A 16,950-nucleotide genomic window follows, 5' to 3' on the forward strand; every position below is an offset into this window, starting at 1 on the left:
ACTACTCCGAATTATGAAAAACAAATATATTTTAACAGGTTCTTTTTTTTTTAACTTGGACACGAGGATTAGGAAAAGAAATGCAAACTATCAAGCCCGTCTATATTCGCGTAGTTCTCTTTCTGGAAGGGTACATGGCAACATGGCAAAAAAAGAAAACAAAATGCACTGCCGAGATATTTTTAACTTGCTTGTTATCATTTTTTTAAAAATAAAGTTTAGATATACTTTAATTTTCCGACTCAAAATATTGATTCATTTATTTGTCCACCTAAATCTTGACATTTCGCTGAAATGTTCATACACCACAAAGTAAAAGTGGCAAAAGCTATTTCATTTTATTTGAAATATCTTCGTGTTAATGCTTCTGTAAGAGTGGCCATGTAGCTGAACGAAAGGAGAGGGCGTATTAAATACATAATTCCTGAAACCTGTGGATTTTCTGCTTTGGCCATTCAGTTTGCACATTACAGCTATTTCAGTTCTTGAGTTTCCTTAATTAACATCAAAGTCATAAATCATTCCATCCTCGGTGAAATGATTCTAGCGTATTTAGCTTTCGACTGCACAAATCCACCAAATTAAAAGGGTAGCACCCGGTGTCTATTGCTGTACCTTCTGTCTCACTAGTATCTGTATTACTTATCACTTTACAACCTTTCTTTTTGCGCTATTTCTGAATATTAACAACGAACTCTTTGTGTCAGGAAACGAACTACAATGTTTGGAGAGTGGAGAACCAATAACATATGTTTTATTTTTGGGTGAACTTTCAATTATACAATACTTAAACTCTTCCCCCCCCCCCTCCCCCCCCCCCAAGTTCAGATGTGTTTGTTCTTTTAAAAATTGACTTTTCTAAGCTTCATGCATGAACGAAAATTTTTAATACGCATCTTTCATTCTTTAACTAATGTATATTGATTTAAAATCTTGCTCTTTGTAAGCTTTTCATTTTCTTCCTTTAATTTTTTTAAAAATCTGGTTATGTCCATCCTTTTCCTTGTTCATTCCCCTTTGACCTGATGTGTATTTTTCCCACAGCCCTAAAACACCAGGTTCTTTCTTTATTTTTTTTCTTCTTACAGAATCCAGACATAGTTCTAGTTCACTATCTCAATGTCCCATACAGCGACGACAATAAACTCTTGGTTACACCGAGTCTCAGTTACTGTGCTGACAAAAAGGAATGGACGAAGGAGGAGCTTGTTTCACAGCTAAAACCTATGTGTATGTACTTTTATTTGAGTAACCCTGTCTCTTCCGATATTTTAAAAAACTTTTTCTACTTTTTTGAGTACTTATGAAGTAGCAATTCCGGTGTCTTTAAACATTAGCGAAATTGCGTTCTTTGAAAACAACTTGTTTTTTTTTGTCAGGAATAAGTGCCGTGGCGCATGCAAGAAAAAAAGCAAAAACATTGCCGGGGCGGGGTATATAACGTATGCGGCGGATACAGTCCTTTTTTTTTCAATTAAAAAAATCCAAGTTTTTAAAAAACTATGTAAATGCTGCCAATAGAAGGCACCACATCGTCCTGCTGCCGCCAGTTAGCAAAACATAACGATTAACGTAGGAAAAGTACGTCAGTCGCGTCAAAAAATGTCAGTGTTTCAATATTTTTTTCTAACATAAAACAACGTCTTTCGATGTTTGCAATTTTCTATTTTGCTTCTGATCTCTATATAAATAACAATGTTACTATATTAACGCTTTTTATTATGATTAATTGATTTCAAACGTCGAAATAAGCGGTAAAAATGACATTTTAAATCAAGTCGGCAAAAAAATATACTTCGACATAGTCTATATGTTTCAAGAACTTTTTCCTTTATTGTTCGATATTCGAACGTTGACCTATGTCGTTTCTACGTCGATCGATTTTTTTTGTGCTACTTGGGCCAGAGAGTTTGACATTGGCGAGGCATTGAGTAGGGTCCGCGTCCTTCGCTCTGGTTAACCAACGAATGTCGCCTCCCATAGTAAGGAAATTATATTTATAGTAAAGTATGTATAATTTCGTTAATTAAAAATAGCTTTCATTTGTATTTCATTCCAGATTTTTTTACGACTAATTGTGCTGTTTTTCAAGTTGTTAAATGTTGGGTTCGGCGCATATGGTGAGTGCGGTATCTATACTGGGTGCGTCGCATACATTAATTTTTTTTCCCTTGAGAATATATTTCGATTCGGCGCTTATTCCCGAAAACACTAAACTCTTTGTTTAGCTTTCTGAACATTTTATTTTGCCAAATGTTAAGCTAAATTGATGATCTTGATAAAAAAATATTCACACAAGAAAATTTTAAGAATCGTGATCACAATTAGACATCGCATTTATGTGTTCCTATTTTATAAGCTAACAAAGTATTTGAGAAAATTCTATCTATCTTTAATCTGTTGTTTTATTTCATGTTTGATTTTTCTTAATTATAATCTTGCACATTTATGAGACGTCAGTTTGAAATGAAGAACTAATTCACATTTTTGTACTGTAACTTCTTATAACTTTATTGGAATTATACCCAAAAAAAGGTTTTTAATAATTTATCTCTTCTTCCCTTGCTAGTTTATAGTGAAAACGAGCCTGATCTGAACAATGAATTAGAAATTTCAGTAAGTCGTTGTTATTATCTGGAAACTATTCTTATAATCTGTGTAATATTTCATCATCATGATCAACTCTTTTCATCGTTTCTATAGACAGCAGAAACTGTAGAGGCAATTGTGCAACAGTTGATGGAGAAGCAACGTGCCAAGTCTACCGCACGAACACACGAGTGTGCTTGTGACAACGCACCCAAGGGAACTGCTTCAGCAGCTGACAAGAAATGCACTCATACCTTTCACAGGATCATTTCTCCTAAGACCCATTCCCGAGGCGTCCTGGCCGCCGTGAGCACGGCTGCTGCAAACTCTACGACCTTGTCGACTACGTCGTCGACCCACTCCTCGTCGACCACCACGACGGTCCTGACGTCAGCCAAGTCCGAAGACGCCCCGACGACCAAGCGGGCCACCGTGGCTGTGTCTGGTGTCACCCCGCGGCCCGGGAGCGTCATCCTGGCCCCGTGTCGCCCCATCCTGCAGGACGGGAAGCACGAGGTCGCCATCGGCAACCACGGATCCGGCGGCGGATCGGCGACCGCCGCCACCTCGCTGATCCTGAACCTGTCGCAGCTCCAGGGTGGCGGCGGACTCCTGATCCTGAACAGCGCCGCCGCCGCCTCGGGCGTCGGGCTCACGTCAGCGTCCGTGACGCCGGTCACCTTCCTCTGCGGTCAAGACACGACGGCCGCCACCGCCATGAGGACTATAACGACCCACGCGCTGCATAGCGCAATGGATACATCGGACAGTCCGGCCACGAAGCCCGCCAAGAAGCAGCAGGCCCTCGGCAGCGTCAAGACGGAAGTCGAGGAGGGCCTGGAATCCGCTCTGAAGAGGGACGTCAACTTCTCGTCGAACGTGCCGTCGAGCAAGGACCCTGACCTGTGCAGCGTCATGGAAGAGCTGTCTTCGGAAACCAAGGACCTGCCCCTGAATCTCTTCGAAGACTCTCTGGCCATGTCCCACGATGATATCCATCGCACTCTGCTAGCCAACATGCCTCCGCCCAAGTACGTCGTGCAGGACTCGAACCCTCAGATCTCAGTCAAGCTGGAACCTTCTCATTCGTCGGACAATGTGATAGTGGATCTGAACCCCATGGACTTCATCGACAACGACATTTCGACGCCGGACGAGGAAGTCTTTAACATGGACACGTTCGACATCCTGAGTGACCTCCCCAACCTCGACGATCTGAACCCGGACCTCGCTCCCAGCAGCGGCCTGTCCAGCAGCAGTTCGTCGACGCCCGTAAGTAATGGTTCCTTTGCTGCCAAGACTAACCATTCAGCGATGGATTACAGAGAAGGAACTGCAAACATCACTGATTATTCCCCTGACTGGTGTTACACTGAGGTTAGTAAAGTTGCTTTACCTTTCTCTAAATTCAAAAGGCTTACGTTTTAATAGCGGTCATTGTTGTTTTAGGATAAGGTTTTCAAATTTATGCTCCCAATGAAATGAGGACTAGAAATGGAAAACGACCTAAATTCAAAAAAGAAATGTTTTTAGGAAAGTCGAAAAATGAAAAACGCCCGTGTCTGGTATTTGTAACGAGCGTGACCTTTCGACATTTACTGCTGGGGCTCCCACTTTGGGCATTTTCCACGTTGTTTAACTTGGTGCTTAGGGCGTTTTTACGAAATAAAAAGGCTCTTTTTTTTTTGCTATTTCGGTTATTTTTCATTCCTGGTCCTCAACTTCACCTCAATTATTTTCTTATGGACTGAATTCTTTTAGCTTAAGTGTGTTTAATCACTTATGACGTGCTAGATGCATTCCATCCTTTTTTCATAGCAGCTAAGGCTTTCAAGGATTTGGACCTCGAAAACGAGGGGGTGAAATTGACGTTGTGGGGATCTTTCATCGTTCTTTTTGTGTACGGAATTTGGTAAAGCTGAAAACTCCGTTTGATCCCTCATGTTTAATTGTTAAAAGCAGTTTATTTTAGGAGGAAATTAAGAGTTTCGCTTTTGTGTACAAGTTTTTGACCTTAGGTTGTATTATAAGTGCAACGTAAACACAAACAATGTGGCTTTGATATCCCTTAAGCAATGATTTCGTGAAAATCCAACAGAGGAAAATGACCGAGAGAAAAATAACATTGTGTTCACAACTTCCATTGTTTGTTGAAATTACTCTCTTAGAAACTAAAAATTTAAATTAGTGAATTAAGGAAATGTAGCTTTGGGATAATCTCCTTTTACTTTCATCTAATAATAGAAGAAAGAATTGAATTAGTGAAAACTGGTGCTGAATCGATTTTGACCACTTTCGAAAAACGCCGGTCTGAATATGTGTTAATACTACTAATTATGAAACACAAGCAGTATAGTTTAACTTTTAGACGAATGTAGTCGATCCCGCGGGATTGGCTCTTTTCGATTCCGAAATCCCGCGGGATTGGAGACCCTAGTTGCAATGTAACGCTTCTTCGCTTAAAGATGTGATACGTTGTTCTGCCATTGTGTATGATGCGCGTTCACACCATCCCGCCTGGGCCTTATCGATCACGTTCACAAACAAACTTTTGTGCATAATGTGTTCCACGCTATTGGTTGCCAGAATAACTTGTTGATTGAAACTAGATTCACTGGAAAACATCACTCGAGACCAGTAGCGTAACTTCAAATTTTCGGCCCCGCCGTAAAATTTGATTTTTGGCCCCCTACTGAAAATCGTATTAATCTATATTTGTAGTACAATTTTTCGATTTCGTCGAGAAATAGGTTTTTGGGGTAAGTTTATAAAATTGTTCTGAAATTCCAGTTTAAAAAACGAGATTTCAAAAAGTTTTAAAAGGTTTTACACACATGATTTGTGAGTCACCTTTGGGGGAAGGAGTCAGGGACTCTTCCGAAAATCTCTCGATATTAAAATTCCAAAAAAGGAATCCTAAACAATCTTCGTTAATGTTAATAAAAAGAGAGGAGGGTATGGGCTCTCCCAGAGGAAATTTTTTGAAATGTAACTCCTAAAAACGCAATTGTTGGCCACATTTGATGACGTTGCAATGAGAGTGAATGGGGGATTCTGCCCCCGAATTTTCGAAGTTGAAGTTTCAAAAACGCAATTTTAGGTGAAGTCGGGTGATATTTAGAAGAGGCCAAGTTTGGGGGCCATCTTTGTAAATTTTTTTTTAAAATTGAGGTTTTAAAAATGCACTTGTAGGCCATCCTTAAATAGCTTTTTTGGAACTTCGATTTCGAAAAATTAAGGGGCAAAGTTTCAAACCCTCTCATCCCTTCCCCTAACTTCATTGAAAGTGGTTCACAAATGCGTTTTTAGGATGTTTGTGAGGGGAAGTGTACAAAGATGAGACTTCCGGAAAAATTTTTGATATTGAAGTCCCTAAAATGCAATTTTAGAGGAGCTTCGGTAATTTTAACAGGAACAAGGGTTCAGAGGCTCTTCCCCGGAAAATTTTCAAATTCAACTCCTGAAACGCAATTGCGGGCCACCTTTTAACCTGCTAACGAGAAGGGATGGCGTTCATGGGCTCTCCCGGGATTTTTTGAAAATCAAAGTTTTAAAATCGTAAATTTGGGAAGTGATGGGGTTCGAAACTTTGCCAAGGAATTTTTCGAAATCGAAATTCTAGAAAAGCAATTTTAAGAGATTTTTGGACATATTAAAGAAAAGGATTGTTTCCGGACTCTCTCCCAGAATGTTTCCGAAATTGAAATTCAAAAACACAATAGACTGTCTTCTCTTAGATGAAGTAAAAGGTAACTATTTAGTTTTAGGATCCCTTCTTTCCCATCTTCTTGGCTAAGTCCCGATCTTTTATTTATTTTGAAGAAAAAAAATGTAAGAAAACTTTGTAAGTAATAGATTCGCAATTGCCCCCCCCCCCCGAAAAGTGTTTCTTTAAACAAAATAGCTATTGCATTTCTTTTCTTTAAATTGGGAGGTCAGCAGTTGGGCGCTTTTCCGCCACCTAATGTCAGGGCTTGTTTACTGAATAGGCCAACAAGACCGTGACCTAGAGTCTCTGCTATTTGGAAGCCCCTAAATGGCGAAACCCGTTTCAACTAGAGACGTACCGAGTAGCACTTTGGCCGAGTACCGAGTACTCGGCCTTTCACTACTCGGCCGAGTACCGAGTTACCGAGTACTCGGCCTTTCACTACTCGGCTGAGTTACCAAGTATCAATTATGCTTTAAGAAGAACCACCGACACACATGTGATGAATTTCGAACTTATTGGAATAGTAGTATAGACCTCCTTGTCCATATAATAGTTTTTAAAACTAAATTCCTGCTGACATTTAATTATGCATTATATATACAATTTTGTTTGTGTCAAAAATTTTACAAAGAAAAATATTTTTAAAATTAAAAATAAATAAAAGGTATGATTAATCAAGTTGGAATTAAAACAAATTAACCAATCAATTATAGTTCTAGTCCGTCAAACATAAATAATTTTTAAAAGCAGATAAAACATATGTGCAAGAACACTGCAGACATGTGTTTCTGCACCCCCCTGCACCCACCCCCCGTTACAAGGAATGTCTTTTTCAGTGCATAACATGTGAGCTAAAGAACCTAAAGACATTCAACAAAAAAATCCGATTTTTGTCGGATGCCTTTAAATCTACGAGTTCCCATTTTGTGCATTGAAAAAGGAATTCCTTGCAATGCCAAAACACGTGTCTGCAGTGTTCCTGCACTGTGCTTTTAACGTTGTTTTATTTCCTTTTATTTTTTAAGCAAAGGTATTTTTACATTTTTTATAACTAATTGTTATTTGTAGCAAAAATCCATTTTTAATGTAAAAATTCCATATTTTCTATACTTACCTTTTTGCGTAATTTTTAATAAATAAGTTTTATTAACTTTGGGGACATTAAAATTATTCCGATTAGATTTATTCCATTGAAGCATTACAAACTTCATTATTCTCAAAATTTAAATTTGACTTATAAATTTTAATTGTAAATGATTGCAGAATAAATTGCTTGCTCTTTTTTTTTAAATAAATTTTAGTATCTGTCTTGGATAATATTCAATTTTTTTCAACTACTCGGTATTGGCCGAGTATGATCAGAATTTGGCCGAGTACCGAGTACTCGGCAAATTGATCGAGTAGGCCGAGTACCGAGTAGTTACCGAGTACTCGGTACGTCTCTAGTTTCAACAAATAGCAAAAATTGTAATGATAGGCTGCAAGAGGACTCCGAAAAAGTGTTTGACCTGCAACCTCTGATATCTTAATTGGAAGCCCTAGACCATTTGGTTCTAGGGTTCTAGAGAGCCCAGAACCAATACAAGCATGTAAAAATAAGTTTAATTTACAGAAAAATTAAATGAAAACAATGCTCAAAACTTTTCGAATCTCTTCCGATCCCCCCTCCCCCCAATCCAAATCCTACCCAAAAGCTTCTATTGGCTGTCTTTTTCCGGTCTACGGAACGGTCATGACTTGTGATTAGTCGAGGACCAGCTAATTTTTTTGATTGTCAATAATATTACATTATTCTGGCACCATCCACCTACAAACTACGGTAGTTATTTCGTTTGTTTCTTTTTTAAATTTAAGGTTATAATTCAGGGTTCGTACGCTCCGGGAAAACCTGGAATTATCAGGAAAAATGACATAAATCAAAAAGTCAGGGAAATTTCCAATTTTGCCCCCCCCCCCCCCAAAAAAAAAAAAATTTTTTTTCCAGTTTTTTTTCCTGGGAATTTTGTACCATGAGATCTAATTTTCGGTTTTATTGATGTTTCCTGAAAAAAATTGAAAGTTTTGAGTCAAAATGACGCTGGCAAAAAAAAAAAAAAACTTTTGCGGACGCCATTTTTGCTTCTCGATAGTTCCCAAGAAAAAAAATTCCTGGTGTTAGCAGGAATAATGCATAAACTCAACAGGGGAGAAGACAATTTACTACTTCTGAAGCACAAGTCTACGGATGGTAGGGTCGATCTGGGAAATTCTTTTTTTTTTTTAATTTTTTTTATCGAAAAGTCTTTTTAGCTACGTGTAAAACGTAGGTATCATTCATAAGATGGAAGTAGACACGATACTTAAATGCCTAAGTTTCCAAAAACAAAGCAGAATTGGATGTTTTCTTTAACTGCAAACTAATGATAATAACGCAAAATGTGCTGCAAATTGTTTTTTTATTATTTTTTATTTTAAATGTGTAATTTTCTTGAGAAATGAAAATTTTGTTCTTAAAACTTAATCTTATCCTCACTTCCTAGGACGCAAATGTGCTAAAAAGTTTTCAACTGAATTGTAATTTCATGATGATTTTTTGTTTTTAAATTGTTTTCATGCTACAAATTCAAAAAATTATTTCTTAATTTTTGTCGTAGCTGCCATATTTAGTCATTTCCAAGATGGCAGTACACAAGACTTTAAGTGTCTAATTTCCGAAAATGGCATTGGGTGCTTATTCCGATACAAACTATTGATAACAACGCAAAATGTGCCTTCTTTTCCGGATAATTCGTTATTATTTTGAAAAAAAAAAGGGAAATTTTATCTTCATAACATTTTTTTTTTTAAATTCTAATTGCTTAGACGCTTATGTGCTAAAAACTGACTATTTTGTCTTAATTGTAGTTTTTTAAGAATTATTAATATTATTTATAATTGCTTTTATTCTACAAATTCAAAAATCTACTTATTACAATCTTAAATTTTTTACTTAAGTCACCATATTTGGTCGTTTGCAAGATGGAAGTAGACATAAATTTACAAAAACATAATGGGATGTTTATCTCAATGTAAAATATAAAAAGTAAATTCGCAGTTAGTTTTGAATTTTTAAAAATTATTTATTTTCTAGAAAAGAAATTTTTTAATTTTAATATAAACATCCTTTATATGCAAAAGAAAAAAAGAAAAAAAAACTGATGATTAATGATGAAAACCTATGATCGACGGCAGGGTTGGGTTTTGGACCGTCCAAAACTGATTTAAGACAGGACAGGTGGTTTTTACCGTCCAAAACTCTCTAAAAGTGTCCAAAACTGTCTTTAACTGTCCAAAATTATGCCAAAGCTAAAGCAGTGTAATCTAATCAATTCGTATTTACTGCAATATTCGTAATGCATAAATATAGATCTTAATGAGGTTTAATTAATGTGTAGTTGATAATATTTTTCTCCAAATTGTTCATTTAAAAAATATTTTACTAAAAACAATTGTCAATAACTATTACATAAAAACTTCCTTATGTAACAGTTAGTAGAGTTATGAAAAGAAATTCACAACACTAGCAACACAACTAATTCCAGTTCCATTTATAACTCAAAGGGGTGTTACTAAATGTGCAATATATCTAAGTGCAAAAAAAATAGCTTGGTTTTTGCAAATAAGTTTTGCATGATGTTATAACGAAAATTATTTTTTAAATCATAGATTAGAAAACAAAAAAATTGATGTTTAAACACTTATATTCAGGGGTGATTGTGGTTCGATATTTTACCGAATTTCCGGTATTTTCGGACGTATTTCCGGTATTTTCATGTCTGAAAATACCGGAATTATGTTCTTCTTTCGTATTGCTTTTATCTCCCTACCTCCGCAATTTATTTTAAATTATATAATACACATCAAATATACCTGCAAGAGCCTTAAGATGGACAACTATCCCTTAAGATGGACAAATGTCAAGATAATTTGTATAACACCAGCTCAAAAGTAACTTTGTAATCCATTACAAATTTAATGAAATGTGCACGCAATATTTTGACTCAGAACTATTTAAAACTATGGCAAAGGTGCACTTAAGTAATAGGGGCCAAAGATTTACCCCCCCCCCCGTTCTCGCTTTGAAACTTTCAGGTATTTTTTGATGAACTCAAAATCACCCCTGCTTATATTATACAACGTGAGCTGTTTTTTTTTTTTTTTTTTTTGTGTGTGTGTGTGTTCATATCTATCTATCAGGGTTCGTACGGGTCATGGAAATCCTGGAAAGTCATGGAAAAAAAATAACAGAATTTCAGACCTAGAAAAGTCATGGAAAATTGAAATTTTCATTGAAAGTCATGAAAATTTATTTCAAGTCATGGAAAAATGTCTTGGACAAAGAGAAAGGAACAGTAGCTAAAAGAGCATTAGAAATCTTGAGTGATTTAACAGTATAGTACATAAAAGCTATTGAAAGTGAAAAATTGAACGTTCCAAAAATCAAATCTGAATTTTGAAATCTCATTGCATCTACTTCTGTCGCAGCCGCTTGCCATTTTTTGAGATGTGATTTTATTGCCTGGACTTATTTTGAATTTTCTGTTATTTTCAACACTTCTTATGTTTCATATTCTGTAGTAGCAAAATTTAACGTTCTTAGTTTTGCCACGCCCACTCAAAAAAAAGCAATTCAATTGCATGCAAGTTCGATTCCATCACTCGTAAGGACTTTATTATTAAATTTATCAGAGTTTATCTTAATTTGTTGAATGTTTTAGAAAATAAAGATCTTAAGTCAGGCGATAGAATACGGAAATAGAGGAATTCTAATGTTCTAAAACAGTAGTTCCCAATTCCAACATACGGCTCGCAAAACTAATCCATGCGACCCACTACTACGTTCAGTGTCAAGAATTAAACATGTTCTGGAATTTCTGAGCCTATTAATTTATATGCATTTGAAAATATGCAAATTTGTAAACAAAACAAATATACTTTTGAATCAGAAGATTGATTCATTAGTGAATGTTTTTTTCAAAAAAGATTTGGTTTAAAAACATAAAAAGAACTAAACTATGTAGCTTTACTTTAAAGAACCAAAATACTGTCAAGTTACGTGGATGATTAAATGCACTGTTGACACTAAAAGGTAACTTTTGAAGCAAATTTATTGAAAATTAGTGATGACCTTTGTCCCATTCAATATCATTCTGCACATTAAAAAAAAAAAAAAAAAATCAAGACATTTAAGCAGCATCATATTTGTTTCACTGCATTTTTACTTTACAAAAATTTATACGATGAAGACAAATAAGAATAGTTTAGTTTTTTAAGTGTGCACTTATTTTTTTTTCCATTACAAGTAAGTGCTTCAATGAGGCTGTGGCATTCATATACTAGACGTTTTGCTAATGCTCATTTCAAAATATTACCAAGTTTGAGATTAAATAGTGCTATTCTCTTCATGTAATGAGGTCATGAAAATTTTCAATGAAGTCATGAAAAAGTCTTGGAAAAGTCATGGAATTTTTTCATCCAAATAGAGTATGAACCCTGATCTATACATATAATAAAATAAGATGTTTGTGTGTGTATGTGTATGTGTGTGAGTGTGTGGCGCGCATCCCGGGAAAACGGTAAGGCCTAGAAAGATGAAATTTGGTATACAGGTGTAGTTTTTGCTGAAGTTGTGCACCTCGGGCTTCGATTTTTGATATTTTAATTAGAAAAAAAGTTATTTAATGTTTTATGTGATTTTTAGCACTTTTTAGTACTTTTAACCTCACAGACCCCGAACCAATCGCGCCAGACAAATATTTTTGGTACTATAGTGTCGGAAATTTAATTTTAAATATGATGAACAAAAAATTTTTGAAGATAGATCAATCTTTGTATTTTTTATGAATGTTTGAAAAAACCTTTAATTTGCATGTTTTTCTGGGTTTTATTTTTTTCTAATATCATCCTGCGAGAAGTATCAAAGCCTCATTTCTGAAATTTAAGTTGGTAATAGTAAAAACATTTCGCCCTCTTCAAAAGAAAAAAGTTCTTAAAAATACGCAATAGTTTTTTTTTTTTTTTACAATTTTTTTAATGCTGAACACATCATGTCCTTTCACGCATCAGTCGAAAAAAGCGTTCTTCAATCTTTTATGCCTGTGACGTCACTACTTGGGTTTCGATTCGATATTTACGATGGAATCTTAATCGCAAGCAATGTTAATCTTTTTTTACATTTTCTGACGTGATGACCACGTGTTTTTTCGGCAGCGCTTGCTTTTTTTCTTTCCTTTTTTTTTGTTTTATTTAGGGATAGCATTTATTTCTTTTTCCATCCCCCCCCCCCAAGCTGGACCTTTCGCTGTATCTATATTACGTTACATTTCATAGTTGTGCGCATTAATTCAATAAAAACAGCGAGATTTTTTTCATCTTTGTCAAACGCTACTTTTTGCACACTACGGGGAATTTGAGCTTTTTTTTTTTTTTTGCTCTACTTAAATAAAAAAAACGGTTTTTTGAGTGTTCTTTGTTTTTATTAGGAAATGGGTGAGGAGGTCAAAATAAATAGAGATGGATAAGAAAATGTAGAGATAGATTGTAAAGGTAGATAGCCGCTGAAGGCGGCAATCTTGACGTAAAAATGTGAATGGCACAAAAAAAAGATAGAGATGGATTGATTAATACTGCTGCCAAATTTATTTAAACAACCGCCGAAGGCGGCAAACTTGAAATAAAAAGGTAAATGACAAGTTAGCCAAACAGCCGCCGTAGGTGGCTGCTTGCACATTGGATGTCAATGCCCTCCTCCCTCGCCCACATACACCATGACTTTGAAAAAACAATGCTTTCACATAAAAGTGGAAGTGCTTTTTGTTATTTTTCGACAAAATTTGCATGAAGAGTACGTCGTTTGTGTCTCCCCTCCCCCTCCTTTAAAAATATTCCAAACGACGAAACTGGAGACAGATCTAGAAAATATTTTATTCAAATTATTAATGATATAGATAGATATAGATTGATTGACACCGCCACGAAATTTATTTAAGCAGCAGCCGAAGGTGGCAACATTGGCGTAAAAAAAGAAATGATAATACTGATTTATAGAGAAAAACATTGATTAATGTCGTCGCTAAATTGTTTAAGCAGCCGCTGAAGGCGGCACCTCTGGCGTAAAAAGGCGGACCAGCTGGTCGCCGCAGGCGGCCAGTACATATAATAAAATGTTTGTGTGTGTATGTGTGTGTGTGTGTGTGTGTGGCGCGCATCCCGGGAAAACGGTAAGGCCTAGAAGTATGAAATTTGGTATACAGGTGTAGTTTTTGCTGAAGTTGTGCACCTCGGGCTTCGATTTTTGATATTTTAGTTAGAAAAAAAGTTATTTCATGTTTTATGTGATTTTTAGCACTTTTTAGTACTTTTAACCTCACAGACTCCGAACTAATCGCGCCAGACAAATATTTTTGGTACTATAGTGTCGGAAATTTAATTTTAAATATGACGAACAAAAATTTTGAAGATAGAGCAATTTTTGTATTTTTTATGAATTTTTGAAAAAACCTTTAATTTGCATGTTTTTCTGGGTTTTATTTTTTTCTAATATCATACTGCGAGAAGTATCAAAGCCTCATTTCTGAAATTTAAGTTGGTAATAGTAAAAACATTTCGCCCTCTTCAAAAGAAAAAAATTCTTAAAAATACGCAATAGTTTTTTTTTTACAATTTTTTTAATGCTGAACACATCATGTCCTTTCACGCATCAGTCGAAAAAAGCGTTCTTCAATCTTTTATGCCTGCGACGTCACTACTTGGGTTTCGATTCGATATTTACGATGGAATCTTAATCGCAAGCAATGTTAATTTTTTTTTTTTTTTTTTACTATATAGCTTACTTGGTTTTTTTTTTTTTTTTTTTCTGCATGGTGTATGCTGGGGACGCGGTTGAAGGTGTATGTAGGTGTATGAGGTTATGCGCGTAGAAAACCACCATCTTGGGGTGTTCAATTTTCAATAGAATTTTTCTGTATTGACCTTTGAGGTCTTATGTCTTGGTTTTTTAGCCCAATTTAGGCTGTTTTTGTGTTCTCGTTTACACAATATTATTTATATATTTATATTTTTTTCCCTCCTTTCCATTTTCCTTCATTTTTCATGTTGCTGTTTCATTATTCTGCAAGTGGGGAGTAAGTTACTTCTATGTCAGAAAAAAGAAAGGCCAATCCTTCTGAGGACGAAGAACGTACCTCGGAAAAAAATGTGAAAAGAAATCTCAATGTCTTCGAAGCTGACTTAAGTTTAGAGGACAAAGTAGAAGCAGCCTTTAATAATGGAGCGACAAACATAAAATTGTGTGTTTATGGGTATCAGCTCCCCTATCCCAAGAAACAAGGGAATTAAATTCCACGAAGAAATAGATAAAATCACAGACAAGACAGATGAAGTTCAATTCTCAAGAAATAACAACATTATAATAACAACTAACAAAAAGAGCACAGTTGACAAGGTAAGTCAGTTAAAATGTTTCTTAGGAGTAAATACAGCCACCAGACTGATTGAAGACGCCATAAGCACCAAATACATCATTAGAAACGTCGACACTGAAACCTCATTAAAATATATCGCTGAAAAATTAACCGAAGACGGTATCATAGTCAGCCAATTAATCAGATTTAAGAAAAAAGGCTCTACAGAACCCATTCCCGTCGTTCTGATAAAAGAAATAGGCATAACAAATAGGGATAACATAAAAATAAGCCGATTACGCTTTAAAATCGAAAAATTCATCGACAAACCTAGTACATGCAGAAAATGCCTTAAGATAGGCCATCCTGAAAAATATTGCTGAGGAACCCAAAAGTGCGTCAATTGCGGCGGAGAACACCCCACATGCGATATCACTCCAAAGTGTTTACGCTGTAAGGGAAATCACTCTCTTGATAAAAATTGTCCAGAATACGAAAAGTACATTAACAAGAAAAATAACAGCATAACTGAAATAAAACCCACTTACGCCAATGCAGTAAGAGCAAACACTAACTTTGATATCCCTTCTCAAAAAACAGAATCAAAAGAAAATAAAAACTACAAGACTTTATTAAATATCATCAAAGAAAAAGACTCTGAAATAAACACATTAAAAGAAGAAATCAAAAACATAAAGACGGAACTCTTCGCGTTAAGAAACGCTCTCACCGGACTTTTCGATAATACTGAAAATGTAATGGGAGACAGCGAAAAACAACTAATTGAACAATATAGAGCTTTACGAAACAAAGACATTTTACTTAGTTCATGCTCCGTTTTCGACTCCTCAAAAGAAGATCTTTTTTACGACGTTGGTAGTCCAATGCAAATCTCTAATCCTAATGTGGACGAACCAGGTGGAAGCACGACCCCTTAATGTTTTTTTTTTTTTTTTGTTTTTCTTATGGGTGTTTTTTTACTTAATTGGAATTGCCGCAGCGTAGGCAAAAACCTTTGTTTTCTTAAACTTCTTATTTCTTGGTCTAACCCCAATATCATTTGCCTCCAAGAGACTTGGAGTAGCGACGACAAAATACCAGTATTGTCTAATTACATTTCATATGCAAAAGAAGAACCGTTTCCTCATAAAGGTGGAGGTGTCTGCATTTATGTACAAAAAAATTTATCTTCCCGCGAACTTTTTTATGATACAAGCAATTTAACCCTAGAATTCAACGCAGTTGAAGTTTTTGTCGAGAACAAATCTATTAAGATTTTTAATTGTTATCGTCCCCCCGGACACTTTCACGATAACATTATCCACTTTTTCAACAACATTTTACACAATAATATTATTTTTACCGGAGATTTTAACGCCAGAAATACATGCATCGGTGACAGAATCTCCCATCCCAGTTCGAAACAATTTTTCGACTGGATTCTTGAAAAAAATTTATGTATAATCAATAGTAAAGAACCAACCCGCCGCAATAGAGGCAAAGAAGACGGAATCCTCGACCTCACAATAGTTAGCACCGACCTAATTCTCTTATTTTCTTGGTTTCGAAGTAAAGAAAGTGGAGATAGCGACCACTTTCCAACTTTTTTAAAACAAAGTAACGCAAAAGATACCAAACTCATCAAAAAACGGTATACAAGTTGGAATATTGTCACTAATAGCATAAGCAATTTTATTGCTGAAACAAATATAAACCCAACACAAAGCGAAGACATCATTAAATTCAACAAAGGTATTCTTAAAGTCGTCGAAGAAAATACAAACACTATCACCTTTAAAGACACAAAAACTCATCAAAAATGGTGGAACAAAAGATGTGCTATAAGCAAAAAGGAAAAAAATACAGCGATGAATAAAGCTTATCACACGAACAACGTCACAGATTGGCTCAATTATAAAAAGAAACTAGCAAAATTTAGAAAAGTAATCAAAGAAGAAAAATATTAATTTTGGGGAAATATCCAACACAACCTAAAAACTACCAAGGACATTTATCGTTCGGTCAACAATTTGAAACGTTATTCCACAAGACATAGTTACGTTAGTAATTTAGTTCTGGAAGACAAAGGCAATTTGATTAAAGAGCCACAAGCACAAGCAGACCTATTTGCAGAACACTATTCCAGAACAACGAACCCATCTTCAGATTCAACTCCCATCATTTGGACTTAACTTTCCCACACATCCTGCATTTCAAAAGACTTCACCA

At 35.6% G+C, this 16,950-nt stretch overlaps 1 protein-coding gene across 1 annotated transcript in view; it reads left to right on the plus strand.

Moving 5' to 3' along the window:
- LOC129216242 (calmodulin-binding transcription activator 1-like) overlaps positions 1–16,950 on the plus strand; it is a 181,578-nt gene that overhangs the window by 112,011 nt on the left and 52,617 nt on the right. The window contains exons 6-8 of the mRNA XM_054850441.1: positions 1,089–1,230; positions 2,570–2,616; positions 2,704–3,966. Coding sequence (XP_054706416.1) covers positions 1,089–1,230; positions 2,570–2,616; positions 2,704–3,966 — 1,452 coding nt within the window. The remainder of the gene's footprint in view (positions 1–1,088; positions 1,231–2,569; positions 2,617–2,703; positions 3,967–16,950) is intronic.

This window comes from Uloborus diversus, chromosome 2, assembly GCF_026930045.1.
Source record: "Uloborus diversus isolate 005 chromosome 2, Udiv.v.3.1, whole genome shotgun sequence".
NCBI classification, from domain to species: Eukaryota; Metazoa; Arthropoda; class Arachnida; order Araneae; family Uloboridae; genus Uloborus; species Uloborus diversus.